Consider the following 17975-nt stretch of genomic DNA (forward strand, 5'->3'; position numbering starts at 1 on the left):
CTTCTGTGTCTTATGGAAATTAATTTTGGTATTATCTATAAAGCAGAGTCTACTTCTCCCCTGTGGTTAGCCAGGCATTTTCAACACCATTTATTGATTGATGCTCCCTCTATTATATACTTTTACTTTTTTTTCTGGACTTTTCTGCTCAGTCTATTCAAACACCAATGCTTCTTTCCTATTGTTTTCCAGAAAAATCACAGCTCTGTTTGCCTGAATAAAGAGCACATGTTGGATTCCCTCTTAAAGTGGCCCCAGGAGACGCTTGGTTGAGATGAGGGACTTTGAAAGTGGGATCTGGTTAGCTATGATTCAGACAGGAAATATGGATATCACAGACTTCCCATTTTAACCCTTATCGTGCCTGTTGGTTCCCACACCCTGCTGAGGGCCAGCTGTGGCTATAGCCTGCAGAGTTCCTCAGGAATATTTGTTCACTGTATCACAGAAAAATTAATAACCCCAAACTCCATCTGGTTGCTATCTTTTCTGATGCATCCACCAAACAACTTCTATAGAAAGCTGTGAGGGGGGAGGGATACTAACGTGGCCCATCCCAGACTGTGGGAGGAGAGACAGGTGGTCAGAGCTCAGAGGAGGATGTGGCACTGAGAGGGCTCACAGAGGTGGGACCAGAGCAGCTTTGAGGACATTTCATCCAGAGCTGAGGGAAGCTGGAGTCCTCACAACCCTCCCCTCTCTGCACCCCATTACCTCCTGTTCCCAACATCCTCTTTGCTGTTCCTCAAACATGCTTCCCCCATGGGCCATTTGTACATGCTGATCCTCTGGATTATTCTTCCCCCAATGCCCACACGGCTTGTTCCCAGGTCAGTTTAAGGCCTTGGCTCAAATGTCAACTCGTTGGTGAGACCATCCCTGACTGTTCTACTTGAGGTTGTGCTAGCCCTCCCTACCCCATCTCTGCTTTATTTTTCTGCATAGCACCAGTTGTTGTCTGACAAGCTGTTCTACTTTTTATTTATTGTCTGTCTCCAGCCTTAGACCATGAATTTCCTAAGAGTCTATATTGTTTTGTCCCAACACCTAGAACAGCGCCCATTATGTATCTAAGGACTCTGAAGTTGTCCACAAATGAACGAACAAGTGAGTGGCCCAGCCAGAGAGCATCACTTACCTGAGACTTTGGGATGTGTCTAGACCTGTTAACAACAGCACGATTCCTCACAAAGCAATTGCCTGAGGGACTCTGGATTTTCAAACTAGTCTCTGCAAACAAGTTATTTCTAAAGTGAGGAGAAAAGGCTGCTTCTCTTGAAAGAGCCAGTGAGCATTTGTCTGCAGTGATTTCTTTCATTCAGTGCCCTGACTTCATGCATGAGGCTGCCACAGAACCAGGCAGAAGGAAATGCAGGTTAAAAGCACAGTGAGACACCAGCACACACCCAGCAGGATGGTTAAAATGGAAACACAGAACATGCTGAGTGGGGCCAGGATGGGGAGGAAGGAACTCTCATATACTTTGAAAAACTACTGGGCAGCTTGTAGCAAATGCAGACCCTGTGATCCAGCATTTCCACACCTATGTAGACCCAACAGAAATGACTATATGTGGCCAATAAAAAATCAGGTAACACAACAACAACAGTGCCATTACAGCAGTGCTTTTTGGCCAAACCTTGGAACAAAAAAATGGAGCAAAATAGTAAAGTGGAGTTTTAAAAATATGGTATATTTATGGCTGAGTCCCTTTAATGTCCTCCTGAAACTATCACCACATTGTTAATCAGTTATACTCCAATACAAAGTAAAAAGTTTAAAAAAGAAAAATAGTATTTTCACATGGTGGGATATTACACAGCACAGGAAATGCATAATCTCCAAGCCTGTACAATGATAGGGATGAATTACACAAACAATGCTGAGCAAAAGTCAGGCACAAAGGAGTATAGTGTGTCTGCTTTCATCTGTATGAGATTATAAACAAGTAAAGCTAATCCATGCTGCTGGAAGTATACCATGATTAGAAAGGAACATAAGCTATGCTTTAGGCTTCTGATAATATCTTTTTCATCTGGGTGCTGGTTACATAGGAATAGTCATCAAGCTATAGCTATACACATATACATTGACTTTTCTGGATGTAATATTTTTTGAAAACTAGGTTCATACATTAGAACCACCAACTGGAGAGGTATTTGCTAAAGCTATTTGTAACTGCAAGCCGAAACTATTCCAGGAAGCAACTACTGGGGCAGGAGATGGAGGCTTGGGGAAGAGGGGAGGGTTTGATCAGGGCTGGAATATACCTCTGAGATACTGCAAAAAGGGAAAAGGCCAGAGGCCAGATGTGGAGAGGAGAAGCTTGTAGAAAGCCTCCAGCACCTGGTACTTGAGGTTACTGAGGGCCGGTTGGGGGCAGAATGGTGAAGACTCTGCAGCCTGTCTTGGGGAGCACCAGTGGCCACAAGACTGTGCAGGTCAAACTTCTAACCAGATACGGAGGGAAGGGGACTCTTTTACTTATGAACGGAAACTGGGGACTTTTTTTTTAATCTGATAACTTGTGTTATAGAAAGCAATAGAAAAAAAGGTGGCAGAGAGAGAGAGAAAAAAAAAACTATATATATATATATAGAAAGAGGCCCTTAATTTCTAAGGAATCAGCCATGGCAGGAATTCTGCCTGACATGCCTGAGACAGCCCCCTTATTTCTTTCAATGAGTGTAACAAAACATGAAAAGAGGGATAAGAGCATACAGGAACTGCAAGGCCCCACTAGGGTGTGATGGCCCCGTAAGAGGATTCACTCCACACCCGACCTGTATGCTCTGGAGTACACGGTGCTGATGGCCCCAGCAAAGTGTTGAAAAACTCACTGCTAACATTGGGGTGGTGTTGTTTAGTCACTAAGTCGTACCTCTTTTGTGACTCCATGGACTGTAGCCCACCAGGCTTCTGTCTCTATGGGATTTCCCAGGCAAGAATACTGCAGTGGGTTACCATTTCCTTCTCCAGGGCATTTTCCCAACCCAGGGATCGAACCCACATCTCCCGCATTGCAGGGAGATTCTTTACCACTGAGCCACCAGGGAAGCCCCAGGATTGGGATGTGTAAAGAAAGAAAAAGAAGACCACCCCATTATGTCCTATTGCTATGGAGAGAAAGGGAACCCTCCCCCCCCCTTCAGTACCGCAGGATTAGAGGCCACTTGTAAAAAGTTGAGAAACAATGAATTAGTCAAGGATTTTCATGGCTTCCAGCCTTTCAGGAGCAGGCTCTTGCCAGAGCAAACCTCTAGCCCTCATCCCTAGGATCTGAAAGGGTCCAGCTGGAGAAGCTGCCAGGAGAGAAAAAACTTGGAGCCTGGTGATGCTAGTCAGGGAGTCTTTAATGCCACTTGAGAACCTGCATCTGTGCCATCATCCTGGTTTTGGATTCCGCAGCTCCAATGCAGAGTCTCCGAGGCATTCCCACATGTAAGAGTCAGGGAAGGAGTTGGAGTGGGCAGGGGAGTTGGAGAAGAGATGGTTGCATAGGGCCAGCTCTGGCATGCCTACCCTACATGTCCAGCTGTGCAGGCAGCATATTTGTGCAGTTCGTATGGCTATTGTACTCATGCATACGCTATGTGCAGAAAGCTACACAGAAAGAGAAAATATTCAAGCATTGGCTCATCCCATTTCTTCTCTTCAGAGTATCTCAAATAGGCCTCTCAGAGGATGGAAATTTTCAGTTTTATATCTTAGGAGATACAGGTGGGTCTAAGAAGGACATTAGTAGCTAGAAGCCTAGTGTGTGCCCTTCATGAGCATGATGTGCACTGTTTATGGGCCAAGAGCCATCTTGAATAGAGATGCAAAACCCCCGACCACATAGGGAAAGTCTACAAGTATCACACTTTCTAAGAATAACAACGTAAGAGATGGTAGTGACTATCTCTGAGCCTCATAGCAAGTGCATTGTGAAGAGTAAACATCCAGAGAAAAATTTAGATTTGGATGGGCTATTGCTTTCTAAACAGACACCAAAGGAAATCTGAACCCAAAACCCAGGTTCAGAATGTCTAACACTGCTGACCAGAGACAGTAGTTTTCAGTGCTGATTTTATTGGTATCAGATGCAAAGACAAGGAGAAGATAATTTCACTGCCATTTCAATAGTGTTCACAAGGGATCTTAGAGGCTCCTGACACTATCTGGTAGTTGATGGGAAGGACAGTGGCTGATATGAAATATCTGGAAGTACTGATTTCTTTTACTTTCTTTTACTGATAGTAAAATTGTACTTTATAAGATCTCAGAGGCATATGAATTCTGATCCTCAAAGTTCAAAGCTGCCTGGGAGAATCAGGATTGACCTTGTTCATTTTCAAATACAGGTTCCACTCACTGTTTGACATCATAACAGGGTATGGACAGATCCTGAATAGATCTTTCCTGGCATTTTGTTGGCCATTTCCCACAAATCTTAGAGAATCAAAGTCTGTATCCTTGTGTTAGTGGCTCAGTCATATCTGACTCTTTGCAGCCCCGTGGACTGTAGCCCACCAGGCTACTCCGTCCTTGGGATTTTCCAGACAAGAATACTGGAGTGGGTTGCCATTTCCTTCTCCAGAGGATCTTCCTGACCCAGGGATCGAAGCCGGGTCTCCTGCATTGCAGGCAGACTCTTTATCTTCTGAGCTACCAGAGAAGCCTGTATCCTTAGTGGATAATTGTAGGTGATTTCAGGATAACCATGGCATTAAGGCCAATCCCTTCTCTGACCAGACCCAGGGATATTAAGCCAAGAACTAAAAAGAAGAGAAGCCAAAAGAGGCACCCCCTGTACAAGAGCATCCAGGACTCTCCCTTTGAAAACTGGTAAGGGAAGACCTGAAGCAGATGGTGAAGGCCTTAGTCACCTGTTTCAGCCAGGTTCTTGTACTGGCATCAGCTGATTTCATCTGGTTTAAATCCTTTAATGTAAACACATTTCTGTATGGAGGGCCTCAGAGCTGTGCAACATCAGGAAGGTGCCACGGACATAGCTAAATTCTGTGGGCAGAAGCTCAAACTCATGAGATCCAACATCTTGTGTGCAAGTCAGAACTTTTGGCTCTAAGTTAGTCGGTGAGAAACAAGTTCTAGGAGGTGCACCCATGGGTTTCAGGGGTGAATGGCAAAAACGTCTCTTGTCTGGGCCCACTAATGCCAAGCAAGATACGATGGCAGTGGCAGGTGGTCAGTTTGGCTGACTATTTTCAGGACAGATGTCCCCTCTTGCAGCTTCACCGATAGGAAGCTACTTCTCTTGAAGGAGTCAGAGTCATATGAGACTCCCAGGGTCCAGAGAGATACAGTATCCATCATGCCAGACAGCTTGGGACTTTCCAAGATGGCACCACTGGTGGTTCTCACCTCTGAAGCTCTGGTAGATGTAACTGCTCCAGCCAGAGAAAATGAAGAGAAGCTCAAAATAGGTGACAGGCAAGGAAAGAAACCCAGGACCTCCTATTGGACTAGACAAGTTTCTCTAGGTGATTTTGAATCTGGCACTGAGGTTGGCACAAATTTTAATAATATACCACAATTACTTGATGGTGTATTATTATTGGGTTGGCCAAGAAGTTCATCCAGGTTTTTTGTGACATCTTGTGAAAAAACTCAAACTCTTTGACCAACCCCATAAAACAGGTACTGGAATGTTCTCCACAAAGACACTTTTCCTTGGGAGTATTTTCATCTGGTTCTGAGAGCCTTATAAAGCTTTGAATGGAATATATGAATAGTGGAAAGCTTTACACCTTCTGGAAATCTGTCCCTAGAGGGCAAAACTTTGGTGGAGTGTTCTACTTACAAGTCTCGCATAAAAAGTTTGGGTGATACTTAAAATGATATATTTTAAAGTTACGTTCAGTTCTCTGAACTAAAATCTTAAAATTTATGTTAACATCTCTACCTATGAGCATTATCTCCAGAACTCTTCCTTGTTTTCTTCTGAGAGTCACTGAGAGGTCTCTGTGGTTTTCTCAGATATATGTTACAGCCATTTATTCTTTAATATATAGCTGTACTCCCTACCCCCTGCTACTGCAATACTCATCTCCCATATCCATCAATTCACTTTATAGGTCCCTTCATCTGATCAGTGGGTTTCTCATTGTCTAATGAAGAGATATGGAAATCGCTCAGGTGGAGGCAGTCCTGAGGCCACTGTTGACCTGCCTCTCCGAATGTGGTCACCTGCAAACTGCTTAGAAATGCACAGTCTTGGGCCCCTCTTCCTGATCAACTGAATCAAACCTCAGGAGGTGGAGTCAGCAATCTGGGACCTGTTAGGTCCTCTGGCCAGAGCTCTACACTGAATCACACCGAGCAACTCCAAGCCTTCTTCTCCACAACCCGCATTCTCTTCTCAAGGAATTACTGAGAGTAACAGGAAACACCAATCTGGCATGACACCAACCAAAACGAAGTAAAATACTATTTTATTATGTAATGGCAATACCACATAGGGAGACGTTTCTCCCTAAAATCACAGAGATGGATGGTTTCGTGAAGATCAGTGTGGCAGGGACTAGACCGGCCAGAATCATTTCAGCCCCAGCATATAAGGAATCAGAGAGGAAAACATCATCCTTGTCTCCATTCTGCTCTACCACTTGGTGGGGGTGGGAGGGGAGGGGTAGTGGAATCAGATCAGCTTGGCTGTTCATAAAAGAAGCAGGAGGCCCAGAGTTATTTCAGTGCATGGGAATGGACATGGGATAAACTGAAACAAGGAACAACTTGAAAGCTTAAGAAAATAAAGGCAAGGGAGAGAGAGAGCACCATCCGAGCTTGAGTTCTGCCACCCTGTCGTAGTTCTAAACAAATTCAAGCAGATTGCTTTCTTGCTGGAGTTCTAGTAAAATGGATCTTGCCACTGGCAGCCAGTTCAGAGCGCCTGGCCGCGTTTTGGTTTTTTTCTTGTTTTTTGGCTTATCGCCATGTCATGACTGACCTATTTTCACTGCAGTGAGATCAGCCATGTCTGCAGGCCCCTGAATCAGCAGTTTCTCCTCTGTTCACTAACTCCAGGCTGGCAAAGCTGATACCAGTGTCACAGAAAGTGCCACCCCTGCACTCTGCCGAGAGTTGGGGAGGGCACCATTTTGTTACAATGTCGGCTTTGACCTGAGGATGCCCTGAGCCCAGCTGTCATGTCGCCTCAACATAAGCAGCTGAACTTGGAATTATCTTGGCCTAGTCATTAATCAGGACTAAAAATAGCCCCAATAGGCCTGGGCTTTGCTTAATTCCTACCCAGGTGGGAAAGGTAGCTTTAAAAAATAATCTAATTGCAAGATCACATTTTTTAAGGCTTTGCACCAAAATATAAAAATAATTATCCAACACCCCAGTTTGGGAGACAATTTACAGGTAATATGGCTCTCTAAAAAAAAAAAAAATAGTGTAGTCTTTTGAACTGCACATTGATTGAAATGATCCATTCTTGGTGGCTATTAAAATAAGCCAGAAATTGTGCTCAGAATCTTCTAAGAATACCCTCCAACACCAATCAACGCAAAGAAAATAGCCATTGGTTTAAAGCTCTGCAAGAGCCTGTTGCCAGGCAGATTAGACAATGAGCGAGTTCCACAAGGGGGCGCTCTCTCCACTCGTCCTTCAAGCCAAGGGCTCTGCGTTTCTCAGCCCTTAGGCTGCTCTTGGCTTTGCCCTCGGACAGCGTGCTCCTCCTAAGAGCAAATACTCAGTGCCCTAAAGAAAGCTACTTCTGTGATCACTTTCTGGCTGAGATCATCAGGCAAATCTTCTCTCTGCGATATCAGAGAAGCAACTTCAAATGGAGGGAAGTCAAGCAAAACATTCAAAATAAAAGGAAAAATATAAATACATCTAGATTGATTTTTCTCCATAGTGATTATCTCTATGTGCTCATTTTCTTGATCCTCTAATGATAAGAATATGATAGGGTGAAATTAAAGTACACTTATCACAGTGATCCATGGCTGGCCCAGAGTCAGAAACAGCCATGGCTCTAATCCAACAGGAACAATTGCAGGACCAGGTGTATTCTAGGAGACCCTTCACTCTCATTTCTCTCTTCCTGCTGCCTGCAACTTCACCTCACACCCAAACAGCTCCAGGAGGCTATTTCTTCCTGCGCTGGACCCCTTGGCCTCCATTCATATCTCCCCTCCCCCAGTTCAAAACTTACCTTACCTCCTCAGAGACCTTCAGGAAGGACTAGCTGGTGAACCAAAGAGTAGATTCACTCTATCTAGACACAACTGAAGAATCAGAGCAAGAGAGGTGGAGCTGATGCAAGAATGGCTTGGACTCAGCAAAAAACACTGAACAGACGACTGGGCCTTGAGAGAAAAAAACCTCTACCTCTCACCCCCTTACACCAGCACCACCACCCCACCCTGCCCACATACCTGTTTGAATTCAGAGATGAAGACTCCGCTAGGTACCAGCAGCATAAATCAGAGAAGTCACTTACCGCCTCTGAGCTCAGCCATAGCATCTGAAAAAAAAAAAATTTAAAAATATCAGTTCTATTCCATAAGTTATTCTGGGGTTAAAGTAAAATACTGTATGTGAAACCCTTTGTGGGTTATAAGAAACTATATACACATCGTGAGTACCCATCTCCAGAGCTGTTCAATTATTAACAGACTGATGGGGATAGAAAAGAGAAGGAAAACTGAATTAGGTTTTATTATTATTAATTCATTTTTCAGCAAACAGAGGATGACTAAGTTTCCTCTTGAAGAGAATCTATGATTCTATGAATCTGTCTCTAGTCATAGATTATCCAAGGTTATAAGCTGAATGTATCCCCCGCCCCCCAAAATTCATATGTTGAAACCCTACCCTGCAATATGATATTAGGAGGTGGAGCCTTGGGGAAATGATGAGGATTAGATGAGGTCATGAAGGCAGAGCACTCATGAACGGGATCAGTGCTCTTGTGAGAGTCTCAAGAGAGCTTACTGCCCTCTGTTCTCCGTCATGTGAGGATACAAGAAGTTGGCATTCTGCAACCTGGAGAGGGGCCTGCACCAGAACCACCATGCTGTCACCCTGATCTGAGATTTCTGGCCTCTGGAACTGTGAGAAATACATTTCTGTTGTTTACAAGCTACCAAGACTGTAATGCTTGTTACAGCAGCCCAAATGGACTAAGACATCCAAGGTGGCCCGGACCCAGAGGGATGTTCCAAAAGATAAACACCTAGATAAACACAGATCAATCTCTGTGCAAAGATTTCACTTGAGAAATGTTTATAAAAGACTTGCAAAAAATTAGAAACTCTAAATATCCCACATAGAGAGGTTTAATTGAAGCTCTCTATATAAATTATATAATGAATTACTATGCATCCATTACAATGACATAGAAGAACTTGTGATATAGAAAACAGTCTATAATAAGGAATTAACAGAGAAAAAATAACTTATACAACACGTGTTACAGACTGACATAAAAAAATGTACACGTACAAGGAACTATATTCAGTATCCTGTGATAAACCATCATGGAAAAAAATATGAAAAATAATGTATTTTATATATATATATATGCACATAATATGGAGAAGGCAATGGCAACCCACTCCAGTGCTCTTGCCTGGAAAATCCCATGGACAGGGGAGCCTGGTGGGCTGCAGTCCATGGAGTCGGATACGACTGAGCAACTTCACTTTCACTTTTCACTTTCATGCATTGGAGAAGGAAATGGCAACCCACTCCAGTGTTCTTGCCTGGAGAATCCCAGGGACGGGGGAGCCTGGTGGGCTGCTGTCAATGGGGTCGCACCGAGTCGGACACGACTGAAGCGACAGCAGCAGCAGCCCATTATATACATATATATATATAACTGAATCACTTTGCTGTACAGCAGAAATTAACACAACATTGTAAACCAACTATAATAACTATCAACTATAATAAAATAAATTTTTTAAAAAACACCAGAAAAAAAGTGTGCACATATGCACATGCCCGCACGTACAGTGCATGTGGCATGCATACTGAAGAGTCCAGAAGAATACATATCAACCAGAATGTTTACAGTCAAAGGTTAGAATTATGGGTTACTTGAATTTTATACTTTGGCTTTTATTTATTTTCTACTGTTCTACAAGGAACATATATTATTTGAATAACATACACAAAAGCAGTAACAGTTTTATATATGTATATAAAGATTCTGAGCTCTAGAGAAGACCAGTGGGAGAGCTTTGAGGCCAGGGATCTTTGAGGACATCCTCAGCACTGCTCCAGAAGAGGCACCTGGCCCCAGAACTCAGCCCTGCCAGGGCCCTTATCTAAGATCACTCAGGCCCTTGTTTGCAATTTCTGCTCAGGCAGCTCTATTGCGCCTGCTTATCAGATGAGGCCTGAGTCAGAGATGGAGAGAGAGTTGGCCTCTGGAGTCTGTGTGGAGAAAAAAATCACATGAAAACCTAATACACTTTCAGTCTCATGCCAATGGGTGACTTAGCAACACAATGATTCTGTGAAAGGAAGAGGGTCCCCAGAAAACAAGAAGTGTGTGACCCCTTATTTCATTGCCTTTGACTCAGGCTGGGTAAGAATCACTAAGAATAAGAGGAGAGCTATGGAAGTTGTCAGAGAAATCTATGATATTCCTCTGGAAAAATCTTACCCTTCCATGAAATATCTAATAGATTTTATTAATGCCTTTCTCCTACTCGGTGTAGTCAGTCAACGTGTAATAACTGTGCGGATGGTCACAGCTTATATTATTAAAGTTCTAGCTAGTTCACCAGTCCTGGGCTTGGAAATACATGCAAATCTCCTCATTTGAATAGTTGATTTCACATCGTTAGTTCTATCCTGTGTCATCAGGGATGATCCCAGGTCTAATGAAGCCTCAGGAGTGGTTTTAATCCCATACAGGTTGGTTAGCTTCAGAGAGAGAATTTTCCCCACAAAACTCTTCACCTCAGCTCTTAACCTGGGTATCTCACAATTCCCTGGAAACCAACCCTAAATTCTCATCCTCCTGAGACAGTAGCCCTCTGTTCCTAGAAACAGGAAATCATTAGCCATTTATTGTGGGTGTGGCCAGAGTAGGCTGGGAGTTATGCTTGAGTTGGCCAAAATGATGCAGTGGGGGACTTGTCAGACAGGAAAAATGACAGAATGATGTTATAATTGGCGATGTGACCGAGGGTCCACCAGATGGGTAGTGATAACTGGTGAGCTATGGCTCTCCAGAGGCAGGAAAAAGATGAAAAGGCACCCCATCTTCTTTATCCATTGCTCTGTTGATGGACATTTAGGTTGCTTCCATGTTCTGGCTATTGTAAAGGGGGTGGGGGTGGTGATGAATTGAGAGATTGCAATTGACATACATACACTGTTGATTCTATGTATAAAATAGGTAACTAGTGAGAACCTACTGTATAGGTCAGGGAAACCTACTCAGTGCTCAGTGGTGACCTAAATGGGAAGGAAATCCAACAACCTGGGGATATATGTATATGTATAGCCGATTCACTTTATTGTACAGTAGAAGCTAACACAACATTGTAAAACAACTATACGCCAATACAAAAAAAAAGACCGACAAAAAGGCAATAGAAACGCCTAAAAGATGAGAGCAACAGAAGCAGATAAATTTTTCTGTCCTTCTTCAAAATAGTAGCATTCCTCTTGTCTCTCTGTGTGCTGCTCAGACCTCCTGTTTCTACTTGTCAGTGAGACCAGTGAGCCTCTGGAGCTGAGTCAGCCTAGAAATCGAGTGCTATTTTGTTTGCTACGAGTTGCAGTGTATTTTCTTCTGTTTCTTATACCCTTTAATTTTGTGGGGAAAGTGATGGTCATATACTTCAGATACTCCTAGGGCTAAATGGGTGTGTAAACAGGGAAAGGATGAAGAGGGGCCGAGTGGTCAGGACACCAAAGATGGCTAGTTTTTGCTCTCTGTTCCTCCTCTGCTCAATCAGCCACCTTACATTCTGTCAGGTGTAAGGTGCTTCCCTTACACCGACTCATCTCAGTGTGCCTGCTCCCTGCCCTGACTAGTGATTGTTCTAATCCCTAGGCTTGAGTGGCTCCACCTGCTTGTGTAATAAAGGGAAACATCTGCCCTAGTGATGGTCATTAACCTGCGAGGCTGTGCATTGCTGGTTTCTCTGATGAGCCAACCAGACATCAGTTCCCCCTATAAATGGTAGCGTCCCTCTCCCCAGAACACCCAAGATGACTGCCTTGTCCTGCTTGCTCTACCTGGCAGGGTGACATTCGAGGACCCTTTTGCTTCAGACGCATAAGATGGCCCCATCCAATGAACCACTAGTGTCTTAGTCACTGTCTCCAGAGTCTGCCTTTGTTCTGGCAACTGCAAGTCTTTCAGGCCTGTGAGGTGCAGCCCAACAGGAACCATGTCACCAAAAATTTCCTTTAGGAGGAGCTGTTCTCAAAGTACACTGATGAGGTGTGACATCGAGAAAGATACCTCTTAATATCTGGTAGATAATTTTCCTATCTGAAATCTGCTTCTCTTTCTCTTGATTATTGATTTGTAAAGGGAGTTTTCCCATTCCATGTTCTTCTTGATTAACACCATCAGTCCAAACCAGGAACCTGGTCTATTCACAAATTCACAGCTGTCCTTTCCTTCATTCTTTCTTTCCTCTTTTTGAAATTGAAGCATAGCTGATTTACAATGTTGTGTTAACTTGGGGTGTATGGCAAAATGATTCATATATATATATGCTGCTGCTAAGTCTCTTCAGTCGTGTCCGACTCTGTGCGACCCCATAGACGGCAGCCCACCAGGCTCCGCCGTCCCTGGGATTCTCCAGGCAAGAATACTGGAGTGGGTTGCCATTTCCTTCTCCAGTGCATGAAAGGGAAAAGTGAAAGTGAAGTCGCTCAGTTGTGTCCGACTCCATGGACTGCAGCCCACGAGGCTCCCCTGTCCGTGGGATTTTCCAGGCAAGAGTACTGGAGTGGGGTGCCATTGCTTTCTCCGCATATTATATATATAATATATATATATTCTTTCAAATTCTTTTCCATTATGGGAAATATAAAATATTGAATATAGTTCCCTGTGCTATACAGTAGATCCTTGTTGTTTATCTATTTTATATATAGTAAGTGTATATCTATTAATCCCAAGCTCCTAATTTATCCCTCCCCCTTCCCCTTTGGTAGCCGTAAGTTTATTTTCTGTGTCTGTGAGCCTATTTCTGTTTTGTAAATAGCTTCATTTGTATCATTTTTAAAATTCCACATGTAAGTGATATCACATGATATTTGCCTCTCATTGTCTGACTTTATTTAGTATAATAATCTCTAGATCCACCCTTATTGCTGCAAATGGCATTATTTTATTCCTTTCTAAGGTTGAGTAATATTGCACTGTATATATATACCACATCTTCTTTATCCACTCCTCTATAAGTGGACATCTAGGTTGCTTCCATGTCTTAGCTATTGCAAATAGTGCTTCTATGAACTTTGGGGTGCATGTATCTTTTTGAATTGTGGTTTTCTCTGGATATATGCTCAAGAGTGGGACTGGAGGATCATATGGCAACTCTATTTTTAGTTTTTTAAGGAAACTCCATACTGTTTTCTCTAGTGACTATAACAATTTGTACTCCCACCAACAGTGTAGAAGGGTTCCCTTTTCTCCACATCCTCTCCAGCATTTATTATTTGTAGAGTTTTTTATGATGGCCATTCTGACCAGCATGAGGTGATACTTCATTATAGTTTTGATTTGCATTTCTCTGGTTAATGATGTTTACCATCTTTTCATGAGCCTGTTGACCATCTGTATGTCTCTTTTGGAGAAATGTCTATTTAGATCTTCTGCCCATTTTTTATTGTGTTGCTTGTTTTTTTTTTTTTTAATTGAGCTATTTGTATACATTGAAAATTAAGCCACTTAATGAAGAGACTGTCTTTTCTCCAATGTATATTCTTAACTCTTTTGCTGTAGATTCACTTCAGTTCAGTTGCTCAGTCATGTCCGACTCTTTGTGACCCCATAAATCGCAGCATGCAAGGCCTCGCTGTCCATCACCAACTCCCAGAGTTTACTCAAACTCATGTCCATCGAGTTGGTGATGCCATCCAGTCATCTAATCCTCTGTCGTCCCCTTCTCCTCCTGCCCCCAATCCTTCCCAACATCAGGGTCTTTTCCAATGAGTCAAATCTTTGCATGAGGTAGCCAAAGAATTGGAGTTTCAGCTTCAACATCAGTCCTTCCAATGAACACCCAGGGCTGATCTCCTTTAGGATGGACTGGTTGTATCTCTTGCAGTCCAAGGGACTCTCAAGAGTCTTCTCCAACACCACAGTTCAAAAGCATCAATTCTTTTGTGCTCAGCTTTCTTCACAGTCCAACTCTCACATCCATACATGACTACTGGAAAAACCATAGCCTTGACTAGATGGACCTTTTTTGGCACAGTAATGTCTCTGTTTTTTAATATGCTATCTAGGTTGGTCATAACTTTCCTTCCAAGGAATAAGCGTCTTTTAATTTCATGGCTGCAATCAGCATCTGCAGTGATTTTAGAGTCTAAAAAAATAAAGACTAACACTGTTTCCATTGTTTCCCCATCTATTTCCCATGAAGTGATGGGACCAGATGCCATGATCTTAGTTTTCTGAATATTGAGCTTTAAGCCAACTTTTTCACTCTCCTCTCTCACTTGCATCAAGAGGCTTTCTAGTGCTTCTTCACTTTCTGCCATAAGGGTGGTGTCATCTGCATATCTGAGGTTATGGATATTTCTCCCAGCAATCTTGATTCCAGCTTGTGCTTCTTCCAGACCAGTGTTTCTCATTATGTACTCTGCATATAAGTTAAATAAGCAGGGTGACAATATACAGCCTTGACGTACTCCTTTTCCTATTTGGAACCAGTCTGTTGTTCCATATCCAGTTCTAACCGTTGCTTCCTGATCTGCATACAGATTTCCCAAGAGGCAGGTCAGGTGGTCTGGTATTCCCATCACTTTCAGAATTTTCCAGTTTATTGTGATCCACACAGTCAAAGGTTTTGATATAGTCAATAAAGCAGAAATAGATGTTTTTCTGGAACTCTCTTGCTTTTTTGATGATCCAGCAGATGTTGGCTATTTGATCTCTGGTTCCTCTGCCTTTTCTAAAACCAGCTTGAACATCTGGAAGTTCACAGTTCACGCTTTGTTGAAGCCTGGCTTGGAGAGTTTTGAGCATTAGTTTACTAGTGTGTGAGATGAGTGCAATTGTGTGGTAGTTTGAGCATTCTTTGGCATTACCTTTCTTTGGATTGGGATGAAAACTGACCTTTTCCAGTCCTGTGGCCACAGCTGAGTTTTCCAAATTTGCTGGCATATTGAGTGCAGCACTTTCACAGCATCATCTTTTAGGATTTGAAATAGCTCAACTGGAGTTCCATCTCCTCCACTAGCTTTGTTCGTAGTGATGCTTCCTAAGGCCCACTTGACTTCACATTACAGGATGTCTGGCTCTAGGTGAGTGATCACACCATCGTGATTATCTGGGTCATGAAGATCTTTTTTGTATAGTTCTTCTGTGTATTCTTGCCACCTTTTCTTAATATCTTCTGCTTCCGTTAGGTCCGTACCATTTCTGTCCTTTATTGAGCCCATCTTTGCATGAAATGTTCCCTTGGTATCTCTAATTTTCTTGAAGAGATCTTTAGTCTTTCCCATTTTGTTGTTTTCCTCTATTTCTTTGGATCGATCACCAAGGAAGGCTTTCTTATCTCTCCTTGCTATTCTTTGGAATTCTGCATTCAAATGGGAATATCTTTCCTTTTTTTCTTTGCTTTTTGCTTCTCTTCTTTTCACAGCTATTTATAAGGCCTCCTCAAACAACCATTTTGCTTTTTTGCATTTCTTTTCCATGGGGATGGTCTTGATCCCTGTCTCCTGTACAATGTCACGAACTTCTGTCCATAGTTCATCAGGCACTCTGTCTATCAGATCTAGTCCCTTAAATCTATTTGTCACTTCCACTGTATAATCATAAGGGATTTGATGTAGGTCATACCTGAATGGCCTAGTGGTTTTCCCTATTTTCTTCAATTTCAGTCTGAATTTGGCAATAAGGAGTTCATGATCTGAGCCACAGTCAGCTCCCGGTCTTGTTTTTGCTGACTGTATAGAGTGTCTCCATTTTTGGCTGCAAAGAATATAATCAATCTGATTTCAGTGTTGACCATCTGGTGATGTCTATGTGTAGAGTCTTCTCTTGTGTTATTAGAAGAGGATGTTTGCTATGACCAGTGCGTTCTTTTGGCAAATCTCTATTAGCCTTTGCCCTGCTTCATTCTGTATTCCAAGGCCAAATTTGCCTGTTACTCCAGGTGTTTCTTGACTCCCTACTTTTGCATTCCAGTCCTCTCTAAGGAAAAGGATGTCTTTTTTGAGTGTTAGTTCTAAAAGGTCTTGTAGGTCTTCATAGAACCGTTCAACTTCAGCTTCTTCAGCGTTACTGGTTGGGGTATAGGCTTGGATTACCGTGATATTGAATGATTTGCCTTGGAAATGAACAAAGATCATTCTGTTGTTTTTGAGATTGCATCCAAGTACTGCACTTTGGACTCTTTTGTAGATTAATCAACCATACGTGCATGTGTTTATTTCTGTGCTTCCTGTCTTGGTCCATTGGTCTATGTGTCTGTTTTTGTGACAGTACCTTGCTGTTTTGATGACTGTAGCTTTGTAACATATTCTGAAGCCAGAGAGCATGATTCCTCCAGCTCTGTTCTTTCTCCAGATTGTTTTGGCTACCTGAGGTCTTTTGTGCATCCATACAAATTTAGAATTTTTTGTCCTAGTCCTGTGAAAAAATGCCTTTGGTAATCTGATAGAGATTGCATTGGATCTGTAGGTTGCCTTGGGTAGTATGGTCATTTTAATAATATTGATTCTTCCAATCCGAAGCACAGGTTTCCATTCTTAAACGCTTATTACTTTGGTCCCATTATAAGTTCCCAGAGTGAGGTCTGTGTCTGAAGATTAAAGGTCACAATGTCTATTATTAGTAATTAAGAGGGATAATTGTGTCCTAATTTTGGCTTCAATAAACATTGCAGACCCAGATCACAACATAGGTTTTAGAGGCTTAGCTTAAAACAGGGGTGACTGAGGAAAGGCAATGACTTGAAACCAGCTACACAGTCTGTGTTATTCTCTTTGCCAGAGAAAGCCCTACAAAGTGAGGGAATCAGCAGAGAAAAAAATAGCCCACATTCTTATACCTGTGAGCACCCACTAGTAACATGGTTTAGAGAACAGAAAACTGGCCTGGGAATCTGGACACCCAGCTGCTCTCAATATCAGCCAAGCAAACATGGGCTTCTCAGCAAGTGAGATGGGCCTTGATGTTCCCTTAATAAGGAACACTCTGTGCAAGATCCACCCACAGCATATCCTCATTCTCGGGTCTCAGCTCAAACACCCTTCCGCAGGGAGGTTTCCCCAGATACACTCTCTCCCTTTTTGTTTTCTATCAGTCTTTCTATTTCATTCACCGTCTGAAGCTATCTTGTCTTATTGACTATGTCCTCTCACTCTATATATAAGCTCCACAAAGACAGGGACCCCCCACGTCTTTTGCTCACTGCTTTACTATAAGCACTTAGAACAGTGCCTGGCACATAGTAGGCCTTCAATCACTATCTGTTGAATTTATGCATGAATGAATGAGTATGAGGTTCCAGAAAGCAGTGAGAAAAGCTCTTCCTGTTACTAATAGGGCAAGTTGCTTCCTTTGAAGAGGAAGTGTACATTTTCTAAAGGTAGGGAAGCAGGAAACAAAGTGGATATTTATATCAGAGGAAAAGCCCTTTATTCCCACACTGAAGTGCTAACATTTCCTCCCCACTCTGCATGTCTGCTTGTGGGTGGACACAGCAGAAGACAGCTTGGAAGCTGAAGAGAGAAGGGGGTTGGGTAGGCAGTAAGAGTTAACAAACGAACCAAGTTATCACTGTGATTTAAGGCAGGATGTT

The 17975-nt window shown here is 42.7% G+C and overlaps 1 protein-coding gene and 1 long non-coding RNA gene across 4 annotated transcripts in view; one reads left to right on the top strand and one right to left on the bottom strand.

Annotated features, from left to right (window-relative positions):
- Nucleotides 1-17975, bottom strand: part of LOC145545399 (uncharacterized) — a 234556-nt gene that overhangs the window by 117231 nt on the left and 99350 nt on the right. For both annotated transcript variants that reach the window (XR_014082044.1, XM_081589874.1), the window contains exon 2: nucleotides 8391-8479. Coding sequence is in view for 1 of the 2 variants with exons in the window: in XM_081589874.1 (XP_081446000.1) it covers nucleotides 8391-8435 (45 nt within the window). In the remaining variant the exon portion in view is untranslated. The remainder of the gene's footprint in view (nucleotides 1-8390; nucleotides 8480-17975) is intronic.
- LOC145545401 (uncharacterized) overlaps nucleotides 1-17975 on the top strand; it is a 95583-nt gene that overhangs the window by 23745 nt on the left and 53863 nt on the right. The window lies entirely within an intron of this gene.

The sequence above is a fragment of the Giraffa tippelskirchi genome, chromosome 4, assembly GCF_054371585.1.
Source record: "Giraffa tippelskirchi isolate mGirTip1 chromosome 4, T2T-mGirTip1v1.2.pri, whole genome shotgun sequence".
Lineage (NCBI taxonomy): Eukaryota > Metazoa > Chordata > Mammalia > Artiodactyla > Giraffidae > Giraffa > Giraffa tippelskirchi.